Source organism: Peromyscus eremicus, chromosome 8b (genome assembly GCF_949786415.1).
Source record: "Peromyscus eremicus chromosome 8b, PerEre_H2_v1, whole genome shotgun sequence".
In the NCBI taxonomy this organism is placed as follows: domain Eukaryota; kingdom Metazoa; phylum Chordata; class Mammalia; order Rodentia; family Cricetidae; genus Peromyscus; species Peromyscus eremicus.
The window spans coordinates 54,402,672-54,425,639 of record NC_081424.1 but is presented as its reverse complement, the minus strand read 5'-3'; the positions used below and the strand labels follow the sequence as shown (position 1 = coordinate 54,425,639).

Below are 22,968 nucleotides of genomic sequence, written 5' to 3'. Positions count from 1 at the left end.
GTGTGTGTGTATGTTAATGAACTTTACATCACTGAACAGGGAACAAGAAGACTAGCAGAGAAGGGAGAGGACTTATTTCAGCTCACACTTTTGGAGGTTTCGATACATGGTCATTTGACCCCATGTTTCTGGAGGTGAGGCAGAGAATCATAGTGGAAAGGGTGTGGGGAAACAAATGCTCACTTCATGGCAGCCAGAAAGCAGAGGAGAAAGTAACAGGAAAGATCCAGAGCCAAGATACACCCCTTAGTGTCATACTCCTAGTGACTTCACTTCATCCAATGAAACCCAGCTTTCTGTAATTCTACTTCTCCATAATCTGAGCAAATTTTGAATCTACTAATGGTCTAAATTATTGATTAAGTCAGACAGCTCCTGAACTAATCATCTCTGGGACATCCTCACAGACGCTTAGAAGTTTGCTTTACTGATCTCCTAGGTATCTCTCAAGCCAGTCAATCAAGATGAACCATTACAGTTTATTTCATAGCAACAGTAACACACACATCTCTGAACCTCTTCTGCCCTCTTAATAATTGGAGTACTCAGATGTCTTCCATGGCATTATGATAATGGGTGTAACCATCACTGTTAAAATTTGCACTTTTGATAGTCAGTTTGCTTCCAGCTTTGGCTACAAAGAATGAGGTTTGACAAACAACTGTGTGTGCTAGGCCTTTTACTTCTATGAAGTAGGTTCTTAGGAATGTGATTGTTTTTTATATATATATAAACAAATATAATACACCTGTCCTCCAAGAATATTTAAACATATACATTACATCCTTATCAACAGTAGGTGTCATGGAATTCGTTGTTTTGATATGTCAACCCAATATTTTCTCTTATTATTTTAATTAACAGTAGGAGGCATTAACCACGTCAGTACTACTGCTCTTCTAAAATGTCACTGGCCTCAATGGATGTAGAGTACACTGAGGAAGAAATATTGTTCTGGTTAGTCTTTAAGAGAAGTTTTTGGGCAGTCCAGGTAAAAGGTAGTGATGGCAGGAGAGCACTGGATGGGTGTGAAGAAGGCCAAGGCGTGCAGTCAGAAGTTCTTGCTAGCTGTAGGGACAGGGAAGAGTGTGGTCATGCATGACTCCCAGCATCCTCAAATAAGTCACAACTGTGGTCATTGACACCATTTAGTAAAATAGAAAACACTTGAAGTAATAAGTTGGAATGAGAGAAGGATAGTTCAGTGTTGAAATTGCCTTCTAGACATCTTAGTAAGATGTCTCTGGGCAGCTGAATATACCTGGAGTTGAGAGTATTGAACTGAAAATAAAATAAAATTGGCATGTGGGTTATAAGTGAGGCTCTGCTCATGGATTAGAAAACTGAGCCCTTAGGAAGTACAGATAAGTGCAGCATTAATTCTAATTGATTTTAATAATTAAAAACCTAGAGTCAGATATAGGGGTAAATACTGAAAGATCAGAGAGGTAAAGAAGCAACCAAAGTCACTCCTTACCTCCATGACTCCTCAGACCGAAAAGGGGGCAAGCTCCTGTCTCTGCTCACTTAACATTCCTCTCTGCCCAGCAATATCGCTTTCTGTCTGTACAGACCTCCAGACCTCTGTGATTAAGTAATGGCTAGCTCCACCCTCTGATCTTCAGGCAAGCTTTATTTGTTAGAACACAGACAAAATATCATCACATTTCTACCTTTTTGTCTAAAATAAAAAAGATTATAACTACTATAAGAAAAACTATGTACAATAAGTAAAATAACTATGTATAATATATACAGGCAATAAATACATCAACAATGTCTAGTCCATAAACATTTGACAAATTCAGAGAAAATACTCCATTATCTATCCTAGCTTGGTGAGTCCAAAAGGGTGTATCTAATTCACTTTTTATTCTAACTTGCATTACCAAAACTATCTTTTAATGTCTCTCAACCCTATACACTTTACACCTCTTTAGTGAATTTCTTTTCTGAACCTGGTAACTAGGAAAACTATAACTATAAAGTCTTCAACTCCATCAGAGACCTGAGTAGGAAATAATATTACCCGAGTAAGCAGGAAGTGCAAGTGACTTCCAAAAAATGTGAGAAATGACAGAAACAGCTGGTAGCGTGGACAGTTATTCAAGGGTCCTCTGCAACATTGGGGCATCTATATCCATCTTTGGCCTAGAATATCTGATAGACTTTTCTGTGAATTGATTTTTGAAGGACTGCTCCACCTTGTCTTGGCAAAGTTCAGCAGTTACTTTCTTTTCTGTCCTGCTTGTCCAATTTGGACAGCATACTGTCAGCAGTCGAGGCAAGGGCACTTTCTTGCCCAGTGGCTAACTTTTGCCACAGAGAAGTAAACTCCATATGGAGTTTCTTCGATGCCCATCATCTTCTCTAAAGTAGATTGGTGATGCCAGAAGTAGAAATGTCTCATTGTCATTTAAAAAAAAAAAGAACCCATGTTATTAAGACATCTTAAATGCCATATTCTGCAGATCTCCAAAGTGTTTGAAGACCAAAGTGTTTGTCTACCTAAAATATATCTGTTTGACCTTGAAAACATACCTAATATAAAAAGTTTGATTGTAATAGGTGACTAAGTACTAGTTTGTAATAATAAACTTTCAAGGACTAGAAATTTGCATTACATTTTAAATGAGCTGTATAGGTACAATAACTTGAACAAGAATATAAATGTATGTATACAGTATATTCTAACAAAAATAATCTCAAATTTGTATCAATATATAAAGATCCATATCAATGTAAGAGATTTAAAACAAGTAGTTACTTTTAAAAAATATATTCAATAATCTACTTTTTTATCCTAAGTCTGTATCGCCCTTTTTTCTTTTCAGAGTAGATTCAATAATCTACTCTTTTATCCCATCATTTCTATATCCCCCCTTTTTTCTCCAAAACAAGAACCCTGAATCTAATCTCCTTTGTTCAGCTTTTTTAAACTATTACCAATAATAACTTATAACCAACCATCCTAAACAATGACAAATATAGCCCACTGAAGGCCAAAAACCACCCTCCCCACCTCTGGGGAATGTGGGTACTATGTCCTTAAAATTACTTCCTGCTGTCTAGGGGCGATGCCATCTTTAGGAGATCCTGAAAAGAAAAATTTGGGTTAATTGTCAAGTCCTGGGAAAGGTAGCTGTATCATTTATTGTCCAGTCGCTACATAATGGGAAAGTGCAGGGCTTGTTTCAAGCCCTGGCTAAAGTAGTCTATGAGGCTGGATCGTCTCAGCTAGCCACCTTGAAATTGTCCTGAGCAGTTTGTAGTCCAAAGCAGTTCTTTTTTTTTTTTTTTTTTTTTTTTTGGTTTTTCGAGACAGGGTTTCTCTGTGTAGCTTTGCGCCTTTCCTGGAACTCACTTGGTAGCCCAGGCTGGCCTCGAACTCACAGAGATCCGCCTGGCTCTGCCTCCTGAGTGCTGGGATTAAAGGCATGCGCCACCACCACCCAGCCCAAAGCAGTTCTTTAGGTGGTTGTTTGTCAGCTTAGTGGCGTTATCATAGTCCTGGTGGGAATCATCATTGTGGGGCCCCATCCTCTTTCGGTCACTGTTAGGCATGGTCATTGTTCACTGCAGAAAACTTAAACATTTTAAATGTCATATGCAGCAGATCTCAAAGAGGTTAAAGGATCAATATTTGTTATGTACATGCAGAGTACAAAAACTTAATTGCTAGTTACCTGATAAAGACTCAAATCTGAAACATGTATAGGAAGCTAAATGAAGCCTTTTTCTAGAATTAGTACTCTATATGACCATTAATGTCATGAAAAAAGTTTAAAATGTATGTTAATCTTGTAAATTTTGAGGTAATATTTATACCTTAAGAAAGGCTTTAAAGGGGCTGGAGAGATGGCACTGGCTGCTCTTCCAGAGGTCCTGAGTTCAATTCCCAGCAACCACATGATGGCTCACAACCATCTGTAATGAGATCTGGTGCCCTCTCTTGGCATGCAGGCATACATGCAGGGAGAATGCTGTTAACATAATAAATAAATAAATAAATCTTTTTTTAAAAAGAGAAGAAAAGCTTTAAAGAGTTAAAACCAAAGAATTATGAGATTAGTGGCAATCGAATAGTCCCTAATTTTGGTTTTTCTTATGTCCCATATCAGGTGGCTCTTCTGACATGAGACAGAGATTTTGGGTTTTCCTTTAACAAGCATGCAACTCCAAAGCCAGCTTTAATTTTCAGTTGAACTGGGACTACAAAAAGACCATTTGCTTCATGTGTCTGTAGAGAACAGCAGAAACAAACATTTGGGAAGATTTGTGAAATTTTGTCCTGTTGGAGATGTGATATACCAGTAGGCCAATTTATTCCTTTTCTTGGAACATTTTTTTTGGATGATTTGTCCTTTTTCTTTATGTCTCATTTGTCCAGTGGTCTTCAGATTCCTTCATTGGATGCCTTCATTCTCCTGAAAGACAAAAATAAAACCCTGCCCCAACCCTAACTTCAGGGAGTTTCCCTTTTGGCAAGTTGTATCTGATCAGATAAAAAGCATTTGTTAGTTTTATAAGGTAGTTTAGATTGAGTGGTCACACTGTTTAATGAATTATCATCTCTTCTAATCAAGAGGTCTCTCTTGTTCAAATCTAATCTTTATCAATTTTGATTTATGGTTTCTCCTGAAATTTTTGTTTTATTTTCTAAAGCTATTCTATCATCTAGAGCAGTATGGTATTTTACAATAGGCATTAGGTTCTTTAATTGCTCTGGGAAGGAGTTTCCTCCACAATGACAGGAAATGACTGAACTGAATTTGATATGGGGGGCCTGAGAGAGGCCCCTCAAGGCATTTCCCAATGGCAACGGATTACCTTGTCTGTCCCTTGTTGATCTATATTTGCTAGTCCAATGTCTGCCTTTGCCATACCTCTGCATACTCCAGAAGGGAAAAGCATTCTGTTGGGATTATTCTTAGGAAAAACATTGTTTCTAGGAACACCCTGTTTACAATCCCTTTTTAGGTTGACCTTGTTTACCACAATTGAAGCACTTGACATTTTGATTTTTCTTCAGACCTCTGGAAATCACCTCTCCTATCCAAGCATCATCATGGTTATGAGATTCAATATTGGCTATATCTCGGATTCATTCTCCAAGGGTGCTGATCTTGCCTTTAATGGCCTAATTACCCTTTTGGTTGTGCATTACCATTTTCAAAAGCCAGAGATTCAATTATTATTTGTCTAGCTTCTGAATTTGGTATCATTCTATTTACTACTATAGTCAATCTTTGTAAGATTTAGTGAAGGTTTCTTTTGGGCCTTGTATAACTTTAGTCCATGACTCAGTTTTCTTTCCTACTTCTTCAATTCTATCCCAAGCACTTAAGGCTGCTTTGTGGCATAAAGCCAGGATGTAGTCATCATATACAGATTGCCTTTGTACATTAGCATAATCTCCCTCTCCAAGAAGTTGGACTTGGGATATTTTCATACCTCTAGCCCTACTTCATTGTTCAATGGTCTTAGCCTCATCTCCCCAATGTAATTGAGGACCAGGCTCCAAGACTGCTGTAATCAAATCTCTCCAGTCTTAAGGGATAATTCTATTACAAGTTGATCATGAGTTTAACATCTGCTTCACAAAAAGTGAATGCATGCCATATGAGACTATTGCTTCCTTGAATCTCCTTAAATCTAACATTTCCACAGGAGTCCATTCAGCTCTTACACAGCCTTGGGGATATCTATCATTTGGTTACTAGATAAATTAAAGTTGGTTATTTGAAAACCTTAGGCTGCTCCTTTCTAACCTTATAACGGAACACTGAGATTTGTTCTCCTTTAAATTCCTCTGTCTGGGTCTGAATATCTCTATGATCTATTTTAGTAACTTTTTCTAAAACTTGTATCTTAGCACTCAAATTAACCAACTTTTTTAGTGATAAAACAAAAATAATAAAACCAATGATGTTTATAATTGACATTACATAAATCCCATTAATTATCCTCTCATTTAGTTGTTCAATTTTCAAACCGTCCAGCATATTATCATACAGAGACCTAACTTCCTCCATTGTAATAGCGTTTCCCATTTTTTAATGTGGGGAAAAAACTCTCTTTTAACTAATTTCTCCCTTTAAGAATTCCCAGTTGTCTCACCAAATCTGCCCATGATGACGATTCAGGTGATGGTGAAATGTGAGGCTGACTGCTGCTGCATAGAACAGTAGAAGCCAGAGAGGGTGTCAGGGCAGCTACCTAATGTGGCAACAGCCCAAGGAGGGGGTCCAGTGAAAACCCACAATCCACTGGGAGAGGGACCCCACTGTCTGAAAAACGCACACAAGAGGGTTGTGGAGAAGAAACGTGTGGCAGGAAATGCCTAAAAGCAAAGCTGGCTGGTGGTGAGGGGCTAACTCCAGCCATATATTGAGTCCACATGCCTGTGGAGTTTGTTGCAGAGAGGTTGCAACAACAAAAAAAATCCGAAACTTGCTCAGAGGTTTAGCAAAAAGAGAGGAAACCTAGCTGGCAAGGGTATGACTTTGGAGGGAGCCCCTGCGTGTGCCGGTGGCTGTAAAGCCACAGGCAAGCGGCTTTTTCGTGAATTCATGCACCAAAGTTGGATACCAGATGTAGTGTGAATTCTAATTGATCTTAATAATAAAAACCCAGAGTCAGATATCAGGGTAAATGCTGAAAGATCAGAGAAGTAAAGGAGCAACCAATCTCACCTCTTACCTCCACAACTCCTCAGACCCAAAGAGGGTGAACTGCTGTCTCCACCCACTTTACATTCCTCTCTCCACCCAGCCATATCACTTCCTGTCTGTACAGACCTCCAGACCTCTATGGTTAACTAATGGCTAGCTCCACCCTCTGATCTTCAGGCAAGCTTTATTTGTTAGAGCACAAACAAAATATCACCACAGATAAGTAGCCGGGAAACAACTCTGAAAGTAGCACACGGGGCTAGAAAAGAGATTGCTCCCACACAGGAGCTGGTTGTAGTGATATATTGTGTACCCCAATAAAGCTTGCCTGGGGATCAGAGGACAAAGCCAGCCACTATATTAAAAACAGAGATCAGGCAGTGGTAGCACACACCTTTAATCCTAGCATTTGGGAGGCAGAGATCCATCCGGATCTCTGTGAGTTCAAGGCCACACTGGGAACAGAGCCAGGAGTGGTGGCACACGCCTTTAATCCCAGCACTAGGAAGGAAGGAAGATGGCAGGGCACAGAAAAGTATTATATAAGGCGTGAGTAAACAGGAAGTCTCTCTCTTGAGGCTGAGTATTTCGTAGAAGTAAGAACGCGGCTGCCTTGTTCTGTTTCTCTGATCTTTCAGCTTTCACCCCAATATCTGGCTCTGGTTTTTTGTTTTGTTTTGTTTTGTTTTTATTAATAAGACCATTTAGCAATTGGTGTTAGAGCTGGCACAACCTGAGACCAAGTAATGTGGACGATGCCTGTGTGTTCAGGAGAGACTTCAGTCTGTGTCAGCGGCTCCGCCCACTCGCTCACTTCTGAGAGCCTGTCATGGATGTAGGCTGAGGGTGGTCCTCACCGCTATAAACAGAAATGCACTGAAGGACTCCACAGGGGTCACCTTTATGTTTGAACTCTTCATTGTCATTATAATTCCTGACATTCAAAATTTGTTAACATTTTGACAGTTCCTTTAGGTTTAAAGAACAATGCGAAGTTTGACTTTCTTTTAAAACTTTATTCTTTTATTAAATGTATGTTTTCAATCCCTGAATGGGGCTTATTTTAGTCTCTTAGGACAGACTCTGATTCATGGGCCCTTTTCATATTTGCTGAACAGTCTTAAGTTTTTATGTCTGAGCCCAGCTCTGTGTCTTACTAAGAGGGGAATCTGGGCAGATTCCTTTCCGTTTTTCTTCTATTCAGTAGGATTAATAGTTCCCAACATGAAATTATAATAAATAAAAATTTTTAGTAATAAATAAAATTTTTAAGGTCCAGCCATATAGTAACTATTAAATGATAACTATCTGTCTCCATATTTTATGGACTATACTACACTTTTTTTTATACCATTTCAGATATTTTTATTTTATATGTATGAGTGTTTATGTGTGTGTGTTACCAGAGACAAAGGGTCCCATGAAACTGGAATTATAGATGATTGTCAGATACCATATGGGTGCTGGGAACCAAACCCAGGTCCTCTGGAAAAGCAAGTGCTCTTAACTGCCAAGCCATCTCTCCAGCCCTTGTAAAACATTTTTAATCTAAATTCTGTTGAAGTAGGTTCACTTAATTATGGTGATATTTTATTTGTATTGAAATGTGATTTTATTTGTATGTTAGTAAATAAAGTTGCCTGGGGGTCAGAGCTATTAGCAAGCCATAGCGAAAGCTGGGCGGTAGTGGTGCATGCCTTTAATCCCAGAACTTGGTAGGGAGAGCTAGGTAGATCTCTGTGTGTTCAAGGATACAGCCAGCATGGAGACACACGCCTTTAATCTCAATACCAACCATAGAAGACCTGGAGGTCTGTACAGACAGGCAGTGACAAGACAGTCATGTGGTTGGGTTTACAACCAATGAGAAGGCAGAACAGAAAGTCAATATAAAGACAGACACACAGGAAGTAGGTCTCTTTCGGAGAGATAGGAACACCGCAAGAGGAAGGGTAAGGTTTTTAGCTCTTAGCTCTGACCTCTTGGCTTTCTTCTTTGCATTGGTTTTGTGTTTCTTATTGAATAAGACGGTTACTTCTACACTTAATGGATTCAAATACTATACTATTCACTTAGGATTTTCTGTTTTTCAGACCTGACGAACCTTTGAGTTACGGAAACATAATGTATGACAGAAGGGTCATCCGAGGCAACACCTATGCCCTGCCCACAGGCCAGGTGGTAAGCAGTCTGTGTAGTTATCCTGGTTTAATTCCATTGCCGGCGCAAACACCACGACAAAAAGTGTTGGAGCAGGAAAGGTTTACATGGCTTACACTTCCAGGTCACAACCCATCATTGAGGGACGTCAGGCAGGAGCTCAGGCTTCCACAGCCTAGGGATGGACTAACCAGGACAGTTGTCTAACACAGCTTTCACGTTATCTGTGGTGAAGGATCAGTTGTCTGTCACCTAAACACTTAGAAAATGAAATAAAAGGTGACTTGAAGAGTGAATTTCTTAAATACATAGAAGCTGGAGGTGTGGGCCATGATAGAGTAGTTGTCTAGCATGTGCAAGGCCCTCAGTTCAGTCCCCAACATTGCCCCCAAAGTATGTATGTATGTGTGTATATAAGTGTGTATATATGTGTATATATGCACATGTATGTGTGTATGTATGTGTGTATGTGTGTATATATGTATATATAAGTGTGTATATGCACATGTATGTGTATATGTATGTATGTATAAGTGTATGTATGTGTGTATATGTATTTGCATATGTATGTGGGCCCAGTGGTACTTGCAGGAGCTAGAGGAGAAAGGAGTTATTGTTTGGTAGGCCCAGAGTTTGAGTTACAGAAGAGTAAGCAGTTCTGAGGGTGAGTAGTGGTGATGGTCACAGAAGTGTGGCTGTGCTCAGTACCATAGAGTTGTATACTTAAGGACAGTAGATGTGGTGGGCAGCTCATTGTTTCTGCCCCGTCTGCTGCTCTCTTTGCAGTACTAAATAAACCTGTTTCCTTTGGTCTGCTCTAAAGGGTGAATCCTTTCACCTACCATAAAAAAAGAAAAAGTCGTAACTTTTACATTTTATGTATTTTCTACAATTATAAATAATTACTAAAATAAGTCCTAATTTTTTATTCAACAGGATCCTAGTGGACCCTCTAAAAGTTTCTAAACTTTGACTTTGGATTTTTGTACTCAATTGTTGCAGATCAATTTAAGCAGTCCACAGACACCACTAGTGTGAGGCCGTGCTCTGGCTGGCATCTGACACATTTAGTTTTGTTTAGATTGTCTTATCCTCTACTGCTGATATTATTTCACTGAAAAGTCTGAATTGCGTATCTTTTCTTTACCTAATCAGAAATAGTTACTGAATAGCTAGGATACAGAGATGAGTGAGAAATGCCATAGTAGTAAGTGCTGATTTCTTGGCATAGACGTCACATATAGTAACTGTAAGCCCTGCAAATGGCCGTCTGTGGATGTGGAGTGTTACAGTCTAAGCAATAGATCCCATGCCTGGGCCTGCATCAGCATCACCTGGAAAACTGATTAAAAAGATGGGTCTGAGCCTTGCCCCTTGCCCCAGTCTCCTGCATCAGGACCTCTAGGGCTTGGACACCAGACTATGCTGTTTTCCCCAGAGACAGAGACTCACTATCAGGACTGCATTTTTCAAGAAGCTTCTCTAGACACTTTTGGTACAGCCAGTGCAAGAAGATCCACACATGGGACCCACACGTAGTGCACCACTTTCTTTAGGACCCACACGTAGTGCACCACTTTCTTTAGGATCCACACGTAGTGCATCACTTTCTTTAGGATCCACACGTAGTGCACCACTTTCTTTAGCAGTGCTACGAGCACAATATACCTAAACAAAAGTGGAAAAGAAAACGATCCTCTTTTTAAAACTTCTTTAGTCAAATAATCAGCACCTTACTATAAAAACCTGCCCTAACCCTTCCTGTTCCTCCTTGTTAGGACTAAAATCCCCTAAGACACATTCTCAGAAACCCTGAAAGATTGGAGGATGGAAGGCTACAGCCTGGTCAGAGACTTTGAGACTCAGTTGAGAAGCCATGTGTTCCCAGGTTGCCTTTCTTCCTCTCCTACATCATCCTTGGGATGCTGGAGAAGTCCATACCACCCGCAGGCACAACCCCAAGGGGAAAGGACAGCCTTACAGACCCATACCTCAACTAGACACTAAAGGAAAAGCTGATGGTCCCTCCCCACATCGCCAGTGAGGCTGGGCTGAGTAGGGAGCACTCTCACCCCACATACAGAGCAAGAGAGCAAATCTGTACACTGTTCCCATGTTGAGGCACTGTCCACAAAAGTGGAGCAGGAAGTGGACTTTCCACCCTCACACAGCCACAGTGAGGTAGGTAAGTAGGAGACGACATAGGTTGGTGCCCTACTTTTTCTGAGTGCTGGTAACAAAACCAATGTGGCGCTAAGTTAATTCTATCTAATAGTAACAAGGAGAAACAGTCTGGTAAGAGTGGATGCTGCAGCCCCTCCTGCCCCTCCACACCCAAACACCAGAGTCAGCAGACCTACACCCCCACGGTACCGAAAACTAAAATAACCAGAGTAAAAACTCACTGACAGTCGGTAGTGCATTGGAGACAACACCAGAAGGAATTAGTGAACTCAGAAGAAAGCAGATCACATGGAGAAGAAACTGTTTGAGTAATTAGTGCTTGAAAATTCTACAAACTTAGTGCTAGACTAAGAGTCAAGAGCCTCAGGACACTGTGAGTAAACCCCAAGGAGAAGTCAAGTCCACACCACTACATCCAAATCTAACGTGGAAAATCAAAGTTTTGAAAGGGGCTGGAGAGAAAGGACATGTTAAGTGAAAAAGTCTCTGGTGTTATGCTAGCAGGTTTCCCATGGGGAGCTTTACTTGACTCTTATTCTGGTTATTTTAGTTTTCAGTTCTATGGTTTCCATTTGGTTCATTTTTATATTCTCTATTTCTCTGCTGAGTTGCTTATTTATTTGCATAAAGAATTCAAAATTTTTTACTTCTGGTTAAAATAAATTTGACTCCTTTATAATTCCTACATCTGAATCATCATGTATTGTCATCTTGCAGAAAGAACTAACGGATTACATTCTTAACAGAAATAGAAAAACAAATCTAAAATTCCTGTGGAATCACCACAAACCCCAAAATGCCAAAGCAATCCTATGTACAAAGAGCAGGGCGCTTGGGGAAGCTGAAGCAGAAGGATCATGAGGTTGAGGCTAGCCTGAGCTACATAGGGAGGCCTTGTCAGTGGATCATGGATTTAAATGTGAAAAACGAAACTTATAGGAGATAACCTCTATAACCTTGGGAAGAGTGAAGAGCTTGTATGACCGCAAGGGTAGCAGGCACAGAAACCAAGCTGGACTGATGAAAAGCCTTAGAAGGCAGTGAGTGGAAGAGCAAGCTACCGAACAGTACAGCTCATACTTCAGCAGGCAAGCCACACTCTGATCAGCCTCACGTCTGACCGAGGTCTTTTACTGAAAATATATAGTCCTCAAAGCTTGAAAGCTAAACAGTGTGCACACCAACTACAACATGTCAAAAGCTGAGATCGGATCTTTCAGCAGCGAGAAGATGCCGATGGCAAGTCCATCCCGCGATGTTCAGCATTAGCCATTGGGGAAAGAGAAGTTTAGCCGAGCTGATATACCTACTATTGCACTCACATTTAGAAACTGGCAATAAGGGCTTCAAGGGCACATACCAAAGGGAAGATATATTCAAACCTACAGTTGCATCTGTGTGTCCAGTAGAAGTAGAAGCTTACCTTTACATGTAAGCCTGCTTATGAGCATTCATAGCAACACTTGTAGTGTACAGGAATGGAAAGCATGTTCTAATGTTTTTTTTCCCCTGTGAGGTAAATATTGAAAACAAACTGGTTTGTCCATCCAGCCAACTTGTACTATTCAGTGAAGGCAGAATTGAGGGTGGGGATACTGGAGAGATGGCTCAGCTGTTCAGGGGACCTGAGCTTGGCTCCCAGTGCCAATGTTGGGTGGCTCATAACTACTTGTAACTCCAGCCCCAGGGGAATCCAGTACCCTCTTCCCAGCACCTAGACTCATACATGCACATTCCCACACACATATGTACGTAATTAAAATAACTTTAATAAGGGGCAAGCAGGTGGGTTATTGGGACATGGTACAACCTAGATGTCTCTTTCAAGGAGTTATATGCTGTAGAATTCCTTATGTGCAACATCTTTTAAAACATTTTTCATAGCTAATAGGATTTCAAGTGTTCCCAACTCAAAGAAATGGCACAGATGCCCATTGTTATAATCTGATCACTATGCATGGTATGTATGTGTTGAAATGTCACACTGTGACCCGTAAATAAACACAATTGCTTTATGTTGATTAAAAATAAAAACATGGGGGCTGGGAGATGTTCAGTCATGTGTGTGCCTTGCAAGCATGGGGACCTGAGTTTGAACCCCAGGCCCTACCTGAAAATGCTGGGCACAGTGGTACACACTTGAATCCCAGCACTGGGGAGGGAGAGACAGGAGGGCCCCTGAGGCCTGCTGGCCATCAGTCTACCCTAATTGGTGACTCCAGGCCAGGGAGAAACCTTGTCGCAAGGTGGTAGATGGCGTTTCTGAAGATGACACCCGGGGTTGTATTCCTGCCTCCATACATGTGCTGTGGCACACATACTACATGCCCACACTCACAGACATGTGCTGTGGCACACATACTACATGCCCACACTCACAGACATGTGCTGCGGTACACAGACTACATGCCCACACTCACAGACATGTGCTGTGGCACACACACTACATCCCACACTCACAGACATGTGCTGTGGCACACATACTACATCCCACACTCACAGACATGTGCTGTGGCACACACACTACATCCCACACTCACAGACATGTGCTGCAGTACCACACTACATGCCCACACTCACAGACATGTGCTGTGGCACACATACTACATCCCACACTCACAGACATGTGCTGTGACACACATACTACATCCCACACTCAACCGACATGTGCTGCAGTACCACACTACATGCCCACACTCACAGACATGTGCTGTGGTACTCCTACTACATGCCTGCACTCACATACATGAACATGCTCATACACTAAACATGAGATTTTAAATTTATTTAAATTTCAAATTTTAAATATTGAAATATTTCATACAAAATACTTTCAATTTTTCTTTTCATAATTATCTTGACTTAAAACAGGCAGTGTTTTCAGCCTTCTGATCAACTTATTTTGTGTACTAGAAGAAGCTTTCTTTGGACTCAGGGTGCTTTCTCTTTGAACTGATAAAAATTTTAAGGGAAATATATTCAATTGAATTCAGATTTTTTTAAAAATCCTAGTGGTTTTCAGTTTACTGTGACAAACTTAGTGAGTTCATTATACCAGGCTCCAGAGGAACTGACGGTAAACGTGCTGATTGAGGGAAAATGGGTAATTAGCTAGGACCCTACACCCATGTGTCCCGTGTGGACTTGTTGTTAGCTTGCCGTGGCCTGACCACACTCCAGCACCATGGCTCTGCCCCACCATCGGTCTTCAGGAGGCGCTGGCCAACACCTGCACTGGTGCTAGCCAGGAATGCGTGGTCGGTGGCAGTGGCTGCCTGCTGTGAGAGCTGACCGTCTGATCTTTCTAAGCCTTGTCTGTCCCTCTCAGCCCGGTCAGCCTGACCCTCTAGAGCTTCAGCGACAGCAGCAGGCCAGGAGGAGGGCTCTTGCCAGAAAACGAGCCCAAGAGCAGCTCCGACCACGAACGCCTGAGCCCGTGGAGGGCAGAAAGCACGTGGACGTGCAGACAGGTACGTGGCCATGCCGCTGGCATCATGTCGGCCCACTGGGACTTAGGTTTTCTTTCCTTCATGTTACTTAGGGATCGTCTGTGCTTGTCGGTCCCTCCCTAGTTACATGGTAGGAAGTCTGTTCAATAAACAGACACACAGAGCACATGGTATTATAATGTTGGGAGTGCTAGAAGTAGGGATTTGATGTGATAAAAGAGTTTCCTGACTACTTCATTCTCTCCTAGCCTTTTCCCCGTATTAGATGACTGTCTTAGTTACGGTTGCTGTTGCTACCATGAAACACCATGATCAAAAGCAAGTTAGGAGAAAAGGGTTTATTTGGCCTACACTTCCACTGTAAGCAGTCCGTCACTGAAGGAAGTCTGGACAGAACTCAGACAGGACAGGAACCTGGAGGCAGGAGCTGATGCAGAGGCCATGGAGGGTGCTGCTTACTGGCTTACGCCTCATGGCTTCTCTCTACTTAGTTTATCTAGACCAGAAAAAAAAAGTGACAGGAAAGTCTCTCTCTTTGTCTAATTCTACTTTCTGGCCTGGGCAGACTTTCATTATGGGGAGCTAGGAGGCCCTGACTGAATGTGTAAACAGCAAAGGAAGTCCTGAGTGAATGTGTAAATAGAGGAAGCCCTCAGGGAATGTGTAAACAGCAGATGAAGTTCTGAGTAAATGTGTATTGTTGACATGGGCACGACCGTGTCAAGGACTAATGCTTCAGACCCACAGGAAATTGGCAAAGCCTTCTACTGGTCTGAGTGTGAATGTTGACAGTGTGCAAGTATGAGTGTTTACAGGTGATTGACCAGTGTGTGCAAATCTAGCAGCTGCAGATTTCTCCTCCCAGATGCTTACCACCTGCGACTGCTTGCCTACAGACGCCTTCTACAGAGACGAGCGACCCACTTCCCACCCCCACCCATGCGTCCATAAAAAATGTTCTGAGATTCTGGGTTGCTGTGATAGCAGCTGCCACTCCATCAGAGGGGCCACAGCCCACCGGACCCCAGCTTTTCTGTACATGTGTCTGTGTGTCTGTCCTTTCTTCGTTCCCTCAATGCCCCTAGCCAAGTTTCCAGGACCAAGCCATGCTGGGCAAGGCATTTCCTGTTGGCAGAGTCTTGGTAAGCTGACAGTACCTGGTGTTTTCCATAGACTGATGTGACTTGAGATTCTCCTATCCAGTGAAGACCGTGAGCAGATTCATCACGAAATATCTGAAGAAAAAGCGAAAAGAATAAAGTACACTGCTTCCCCAGCCCTTGAGCCAAGCCTAGAATGAGTCAATGTCAATGTGATTCAGACAACTAAGGCTTAGTCTTGTCCTAGGTGTGTCAAAAAGCTATAAACGTGGCCAACACAAAACTGTAAACTCAAAGCGTGAGAGGTTTTACTAATTTTTTTTTTTTTTTTTTTTTGGTATCTTGATTGTGCAGATCTCAAGCATTAACTTTGTAGATGCCACATGATGTCATAACCACAGAAGACTGGCCACAGAGCTTCATACCAAATGAAATATTAAATGATACAGCCCCTACTTTTTATTTACTGCTGCCTCTGGCCCTTTACCTGTGACTCTCAAGTTAAAAAGAGTCTGTGTGACAAGTAACTTTGATCCTTTTTGCACATGAGAAACTGAGGGCGGAGAGCTGTGTCTTGGCTGGATCCTGTGTTCAGCATTCGACACCAGTGTTCAAGTTCTTCGTGTGCTGCCACATTGCCCCACCTCATCACGTTATTAATGTGACATTTGTGTCTGTTTCTAAACTATGCATAGAGGGAACACCAAAGAGCAAGTTGGTTTGGTGCATGATTCTTAAAATTCCCAGGCTCTTAGCTCACTTATTAGAGCAAATCCTGTATTTACTAGAGATGCAACCTCTGACTCACTGTGGGTCCTAGGTAGGCCTTAAATCGAGATTCCCCACCTCAGCCTCCTAAGTGCTGGGGATGCAGGTGTGCGTCACCATGCCTGGTAACTTAATTCTATTTGTGGTGAGCTGACATTTCAAATATGTGTGTATGCCTAAAATAAACCATAATTAATTGTAAGCCCACTGTACATAATGTTCTTCCTAGAATTATACCTTGAAGAAATTGCTGACCGTATAGTGGAAGTCGACATGGAATGCCAGACAGATGCATTTCTGGACAGACCACCGACTCCACTCTTCATTCCTGCCAAAACTGGCAAAGATGTGGCCACTCAAATACTAGAAGGAGAGGTACGGTACATCCCTCTGGCTTCCGTCTTCCTTCAAAGATAGCATACAGTTAGGCTCAGGTAAAGCTTCACAGATACAAGAGCCATTTCACAATCAAATTCACTCTTGATTTCTTTCGAGTTATTACCTATAGTAGTTTTATCCTGTAGTGCCAAGAAATGGTTTTAAGTACACAGTTTTTATTGTTCCTACTTGCAGATTAAAAAATAAAATCATTACAAACATTTTTACACATTCCATTTTGCTTACGGACTTACTTAGTATGTACTTAAGATTTGTACCGAATAAGGAAGACTACTACCCTTTACATAAGAGTCCACTCTTGTTGACTCCACAAGGCACTGTGGAGTATCTACCTTTTATGAAAGTGCTATACGTTTAAAAATTCTGGATGACCTTCTCATCTACATGTGGAATGCGTGAGTATGTCTGTTTATGGAACAAGAGGTAATGATGACATGAACAATGACGTAGAGAAGTGAGAATAAAGGAACTTGAAAAACTGTCATTAAGACTGGGAGACAAAGTTCTCGTGTTCAGGCACTGCATAGACAGTTTTGACTGTTAGACAAGAGTCACTGCAGAGGGGGACTATTCTTGGTCCTTAGTCAATAAATGTTTAGCAGAAAAAAGACACTATGAAAGTCAAGGGCATTTCTCTTTAGTTTCAGAATTCTATCTTAAAATCAATGAGAATTGGAGTTCATATTGATGAACGTAGATTTATTTCATTATTTTGACTTAGTAGATGTTTGCCTGTAATCAGGACGCTCTTCTGTGTGCCTGGGGGGGGGGGGTGTTCTGAGAGTGAACACACAGAGTGGTAGTGCAGAGCCTGGCACAGATGGCACAGCCACCTCCTCTTATCACTCGCCTCCACTCTCCTGTACACATTGGGCCCAAGGTTCAAATCCTGTTTGCTCTCTCTCTTGTGTTTCAGCTCTTTGATTTTGACCTTGAAGTCAAACCCATGTTACAAGTTCTGGTGGGGAAGACAATTGAACAGGCCCTTCTGGAAGTGATGGAGGAGGAGGAGCTGGCCAACCTGCGGGCCAGTCAGTATGCATATGAGGAGATCCGGAATATTGAGCTGGCTGAAGTGCAGCGACTGGAAGAGCAGGAGAGACGGCACCGAGAAGAAAAGGTGGAGCTGTCTGTCTGTCTGTCCGTCTTGCTCTTTTCCTTCCTCTCTTATTTCTTTGGGAATGAACCCAGAGCCTTCCACCCTTTATGTGTGATATCCAAAGCTGTTCGGTAGTCTTTTGGCTACTTAGTACATCACATTCAAGCTTACATATATCATGTATATTGTGATATCATGCAGCTAGTGACCCTTTGAAATTCCTGTGAAAAAGACCTACAGTGTTTGTTGCTCAGGTCTCTCCTGTAGATCATAAATCTCTCGTGGTTGACTTACATTTTGTAAATTCCACCTTCTGTTAATGTATCTAAGTCAACTTCCAAAAGCTCCCAGTGAAATTTAGGTTCCTATATTACATGTGTCTAAACTGGATGGTGCTCTTAAATACCAAGAGTTTGGAAGGAGCACTGGAGGAAGAAATGCCTTGATTTGCCATCATCTGGTGGCAGAAAGATGAAAGGAAAGAAAGAGGTAGGGTGCTGGGGCTAATGGGGGTAATCAGCCGAGAATGCTCATTTCTTTTCTTGGTGGTCAGGCTCTGGTTTCCAAATTATGTTTTATGACTCTTCAATAAGAAAGGTTTTATAACTCATTTAATAAAGTGTATCAACTTACATCTAGACAAATCTCTAGTTAATCATACTTAAGAGTCTTTCTGGTATTGACAATGGCTGTCACTCTTTCTTATCCACTGAATAAACAAGAAGTAGTGCCAGAATCCTTAAATCAATGAGAATGGTCTCCCAAAGGGCCCAAAGTACTGTGAAGGAAAGTACGTTTTTGGAAAATTCTACTCTTGCAATGACATCTTTCTCTTGGCAGGAACGCCGTAAGAAGCAGCAGTGGGAAATTGTACATAAACACAATGAGACGGCACAGAAGATCTCGGCTCGTGCGTTTGCGCAGCGGTACCTGGCTGACCTTCTCCCGTCTGTCTTTGACAGTCTCAGGAACAGTGGCTACTTTTATGATCCAGTTGAAAGAGGTTTGTGGGGACTCTTGTTAGATTCACTGTTACACTGAGAATATTCTCACTGTCTCAAATGTATCTCATGTGTGCAAGCACTGCCAGAAGTTTTTTTTGTAGTCCAGGCCAGCCTCAAACTCATGATCCTCCTACTTCCTCCTCTTCCTCCTCCTCCTCAGGGGTGCTGGAAATACAGGTATGTGCCACCATGCATTGCCTCATGATCATTTTTATTTTAAATTAGAATGTTTATATTTCTGAAACAAAAGTCAGTTATAGTTGTTTAAATATTGTTCATTTATTATGATGAAAATTTACTATTATGAAACTTATTGTATCACACCCTCTAAATATGTACCATCATTAGGTAGATATCAAAAGAAAATTTTAAATATTTAAAGTAGTGTATTATAAAGGTGTTGATTTAGGATAGTAGCATCTCTTTATTGAGAAGCAGGATTATATATTAGAAAGAACAATGGACTTGATGTCAGAAACATGAGTTTAGGTCCCAGTTTCATTAGCTTTATGACCTCCAGTTTCCTGTTTGAAATAATGAATTTTTTTAGGAATTAAATCATAAAGTACATGAAATTTTATATATAGAGATTGGTTCTATAAGTTCTATTTCTCTAGAGAGCCTTGACTACCACATATTTTGGCACTAAATGTGGTTCTAGAGCAACAAAAGTATAAGGATGAATTTTTCTAAAAGTATCTGGAACATTCCAGGCAGTTGTGGCATATGCCTTTAATCCCAGCACTCACGAGGCAGAGGCAGGCGGATCTCTGAATTCAAGGCCAGCCTGGTCTACAGAGCAAGTTCCAGGACAGTCAGAGCTACACAGAGAAACCCTGTCTTGAAAAAAGAAGAAGAAAGAGGAGGAGGAGGTGGAGGGAGAGGAGGAGGAGCAAGGAGGGAGTAGGAAGGAGGAAGAAGAAAGTATCTGGAACAGATTTTTCTGGTTGCCAACACATACAGTTACTAAAGCCTCTCTTAGAAGCGTAGAGAGCAGTAGAAACCTGTGATGTGAACTATTTAACAAACTTACCTAGACAAATGCATTTGATTGACCTATTGTAAGAAGCAAGAAATTTAGTGACACTGTATGTGAAACTTTAATAATTTGTGGAAAAATAAGAAAAATGATTGCTAGTTGGTTGCTCCTAGCATCTCTGGATAGATTGGCAAAGCAATGAGTTCCATGATAAAATTAACCAGATGCTAGCATCTCAGGTGGCAAAGGATAACAGTGAACTCAGTGATAAAATTGGCTGGCTGAAGATGCATATAAAAGTCTAGAGGTTTCTAAGTATGTGCAGAAGAGAATCTTTCTCCTGTAGCCATGGAGCTCAAGTTGCAGAAAATCAAACTGAAGCCCTCATTAGAACATTGGCCGAATTCAGCCGGGCGGTGGTGGCGCACGCCTTTAATCCCAGCACTCGGGAGGCAGAGCCAGGCGGATGTCTGTGAGTTCGAGGCCAGCCTGGACTACCAAGTGAGTTCCAGGAAAGGCGCAAAGCTACACAGAGAAACCCTGTCTCGGAAAATAAAAAAAAAAAAAAAAAAAAGAACATTGGCCAAATTCAACAAAAATTCGAGTGCCAGCTTCAGGGTGACAGTGGCTGAAACCTGGGCATTAATTGGTAAAGAACGACATCCTGTACTTTGGGATGGAGATGTGTGGGAGAACCCTACTGAGGCTGAGAACTGAATCTCCCCCAAGGAAGTCTCTGCACCCTTAGCAGAAGATGTAGCCTCACTCCTGGTACCAAAATATGTATTAGTCAGGGTTCTCTAGAGAAACAGAACTGATCAATAGACTGAATCTATGTATATAAAAACGGTATTTGTCAGAGTGGCTTATCCAATAAGTAATTTGCTCCATGAGGCTGGATGTCTCAGCTGGTCTTCAGTATACACTGGAATCCTGAAGAAGGCTCTAATACCAGGGATGGGATGAACTTGCCAGTGAGCGTGAGGGCGAGCAGACAAAAAGCCAAAGCTTCCTCCTTCCATGTCCTTTGTATAGGTTGCCACCAGGAAGTGTGACTAGGTTTTAGGTGGGTCTTTCACCTCAAATAATCCAATCAAGGAAAGAGCCCTCACAAATGTTCCCAGCTGCTTCTGCTTTAATTAATTCCAGATGTAATCCAGTTGACAACTGAGAATAGCCAGCTCAGGTGTATTTAGGTCTCAGGTTAACATGGAACTACGGCTCCATTGTTCTGCTCCCATCCTGCCTTTCATTCTAGGTAGTGTGTCGGTCATCTGTCACTGTGACAAGACACCTGGGGTGATCCCCTTAAAGGGATGAAAGATTGATTTCATCCAGGGTTCAGGAATTTCAATACAGATCCATACATAGACATTTGACTCCATTGTTTCTGGGCCTTTGTGGGAAATCAAAGCTGTTACAGTAAAGAAAAGGGACGTGGTCCTAATATGCCCTTCAAGAGCACACACTTCCCGAAGATGTACTTCCTCAACTAGGCCCCACCTCCCAACATACCATCACCTGGGAACCATGAACTTTGGGGAAATAGTTAAGATTCAAACCGTAAGAGTTGACCTCTTGCTATTGGTCGCAGAGAAAAGTAATATTTGTTTTGTTTTTTTGTCTGTGACATAGTTTAAAGCTTGAAAATAAAAATCTTACCTGAGATATGTTATGTATAATAGCAAGTACTGTGTTCTCTCACTCTCTATTATCATCCTATTAAATAGATGCCCTAAAAACCTCCTTGAAACTTTGAGTGTAGATTTAATGGGCAGTCTTGTTGAAGTCTCGCACAGTGGATCGCCCACTGAAGTTGGAGTGAGTGTCTGCTAACAGAAGCGCCTAGTCTCCACCTCATCTGCAGCGCTTTCTAGATGCCCCTTCTCAGATACCCTCTCAGCTAGTCCATTTCCATTGGCTTTGGCCTCAAGGGAATTCTCTTTCCCAACAATGCTCATACCCAGGCTTGTGTCCCACTTGAGTAGGGTTTTCCCAGATCAGCGTCTTCTCTCTGCCCATCTCAGATTATGCCTATGGGTACAGCTGTATTTTGACTCTGTGGAAACCTCATGATTTGCTAACACCGCTTCTGCAGTAGAGGGAAGCTGAGCTGAGCATGTGTAGCGAATACAGCCAAAGTTATGCTGTGTGAGGAGTCTGTGTACTGTTTTATGTTGAGAAGCCAGTGCTGCTGAGCAGCACTACATTGGGGAAGCACATACTGTCTAGTGATCTGCAGAAATGGCTTAATGAAATTCTTTATTGCAGATATTGAGGTAGGATTCCTTCCATGGCTGATGAATGAAGTTGAAAAAACCATGGAACACAGCATGGTGGGAAGAACCATGCTTGACAGTAAGTTATTTGATATAAAAGCTGTTTCTAAACTTGTTGGTGGGGAAGAGGAAGTGAGGAAGGAACATTCGTGGTGGTGGTGGTTCTTACACTTGGCTTATCAGTTGTCTTAACAAGGGTGCAGGCTCCACCTCTGTTGTCCTGGGTTTCCTATCACTTCCTCGTGTAATACTTTCTGTTGTTGCTTTGTACTTGCTATCCAAAGAAGCAAAGGACATAACCTGTTCATGCATTGATTGAGAGTTGTTGTGCTAAATTTATGAAGGTTAATGGGTAGTAGCAAAGGCCTAAGTGAGGCTTTCTAGTTGTCTATAAGGAAAGTATGGAAACTGATGACCTCTGAACTTTTCAGTGTTGATCCGTGAAGTGGTGGAAAGAAGGCTAAACAATTACGAGCGTAAGGAAGGCATACAGCCCTCTGCGAGGTCGGATGATGTGTTTGGTGGTGCTGACTCAGCGACAGATCCCTCGGTGAGTTTAGAATTACAGGAGCCAACCATATCCCAGGTCCAGAAGCCATTTTCAGAGAGAGACTCCACACAGAGAACATCATCCCAAGAGAAGAAGCCCATGGAAGAGGCTGAGCCTTCTTGGCAGACTGACCAAGAGGAATTGAAGGAGTCTGTAGGAGAGGAGCGGTCACAATCAGAAGAGTTCTGGGAGGCAAGAAGCAGCTCGGCAGCTGGTCAGTAATATATAGTCAGGTACTGGTGCATGTGACCCCAGACGTTAGAAATTATGTGATATTTATCCATCAAATCAATTATGATACAAAATAAAACTGATAAAAAAGA

The 22,968-nt window shown here is 41.7% G+C and overlaps 1 protein-coding gene across 1 annotated transcript in view; it reads left to right on the top strand.

The window, feature by feature from the left end:
* Window positions 1–22,968, top strand: part of Rsph3 (radial spoke head 3) — a 27,493-nt gene extending 4,525 nt beyond the window's left edge. Inside the window, exons 2-8 of the mRNA XM_059272824.1 lie at window positions 8,768–8,855; window positions 14,347–14,488; window positions 16,565–16,710; window positions 17,651–17,854; window positions 18,674–18,836; window positions 22,088–22,174; window positions 22,527–22,968. Of these exons, the coding sequence (XP_059128807.1) occupies window positions 8,768–8,855; window positions 14,347–14,488; window positions 16,565–16,710; window positions 17,651–17,854; window positions 18,674–18,836; window positions 22,088–22,174; window positions 22,527–22,867 (1,171 nt within the window). The 3' untranslated portion in view covers window positions 22,868–22,968. The remainder of the gene's footprint in view (window positions 1–8,767; window positions 8,856–14,346; window positions 14,489–16,564; window positions 16,711–17,650; window positions 17,855–18,673; window positions 18,837–22,087; window positions 22,175–22,526) is intronic.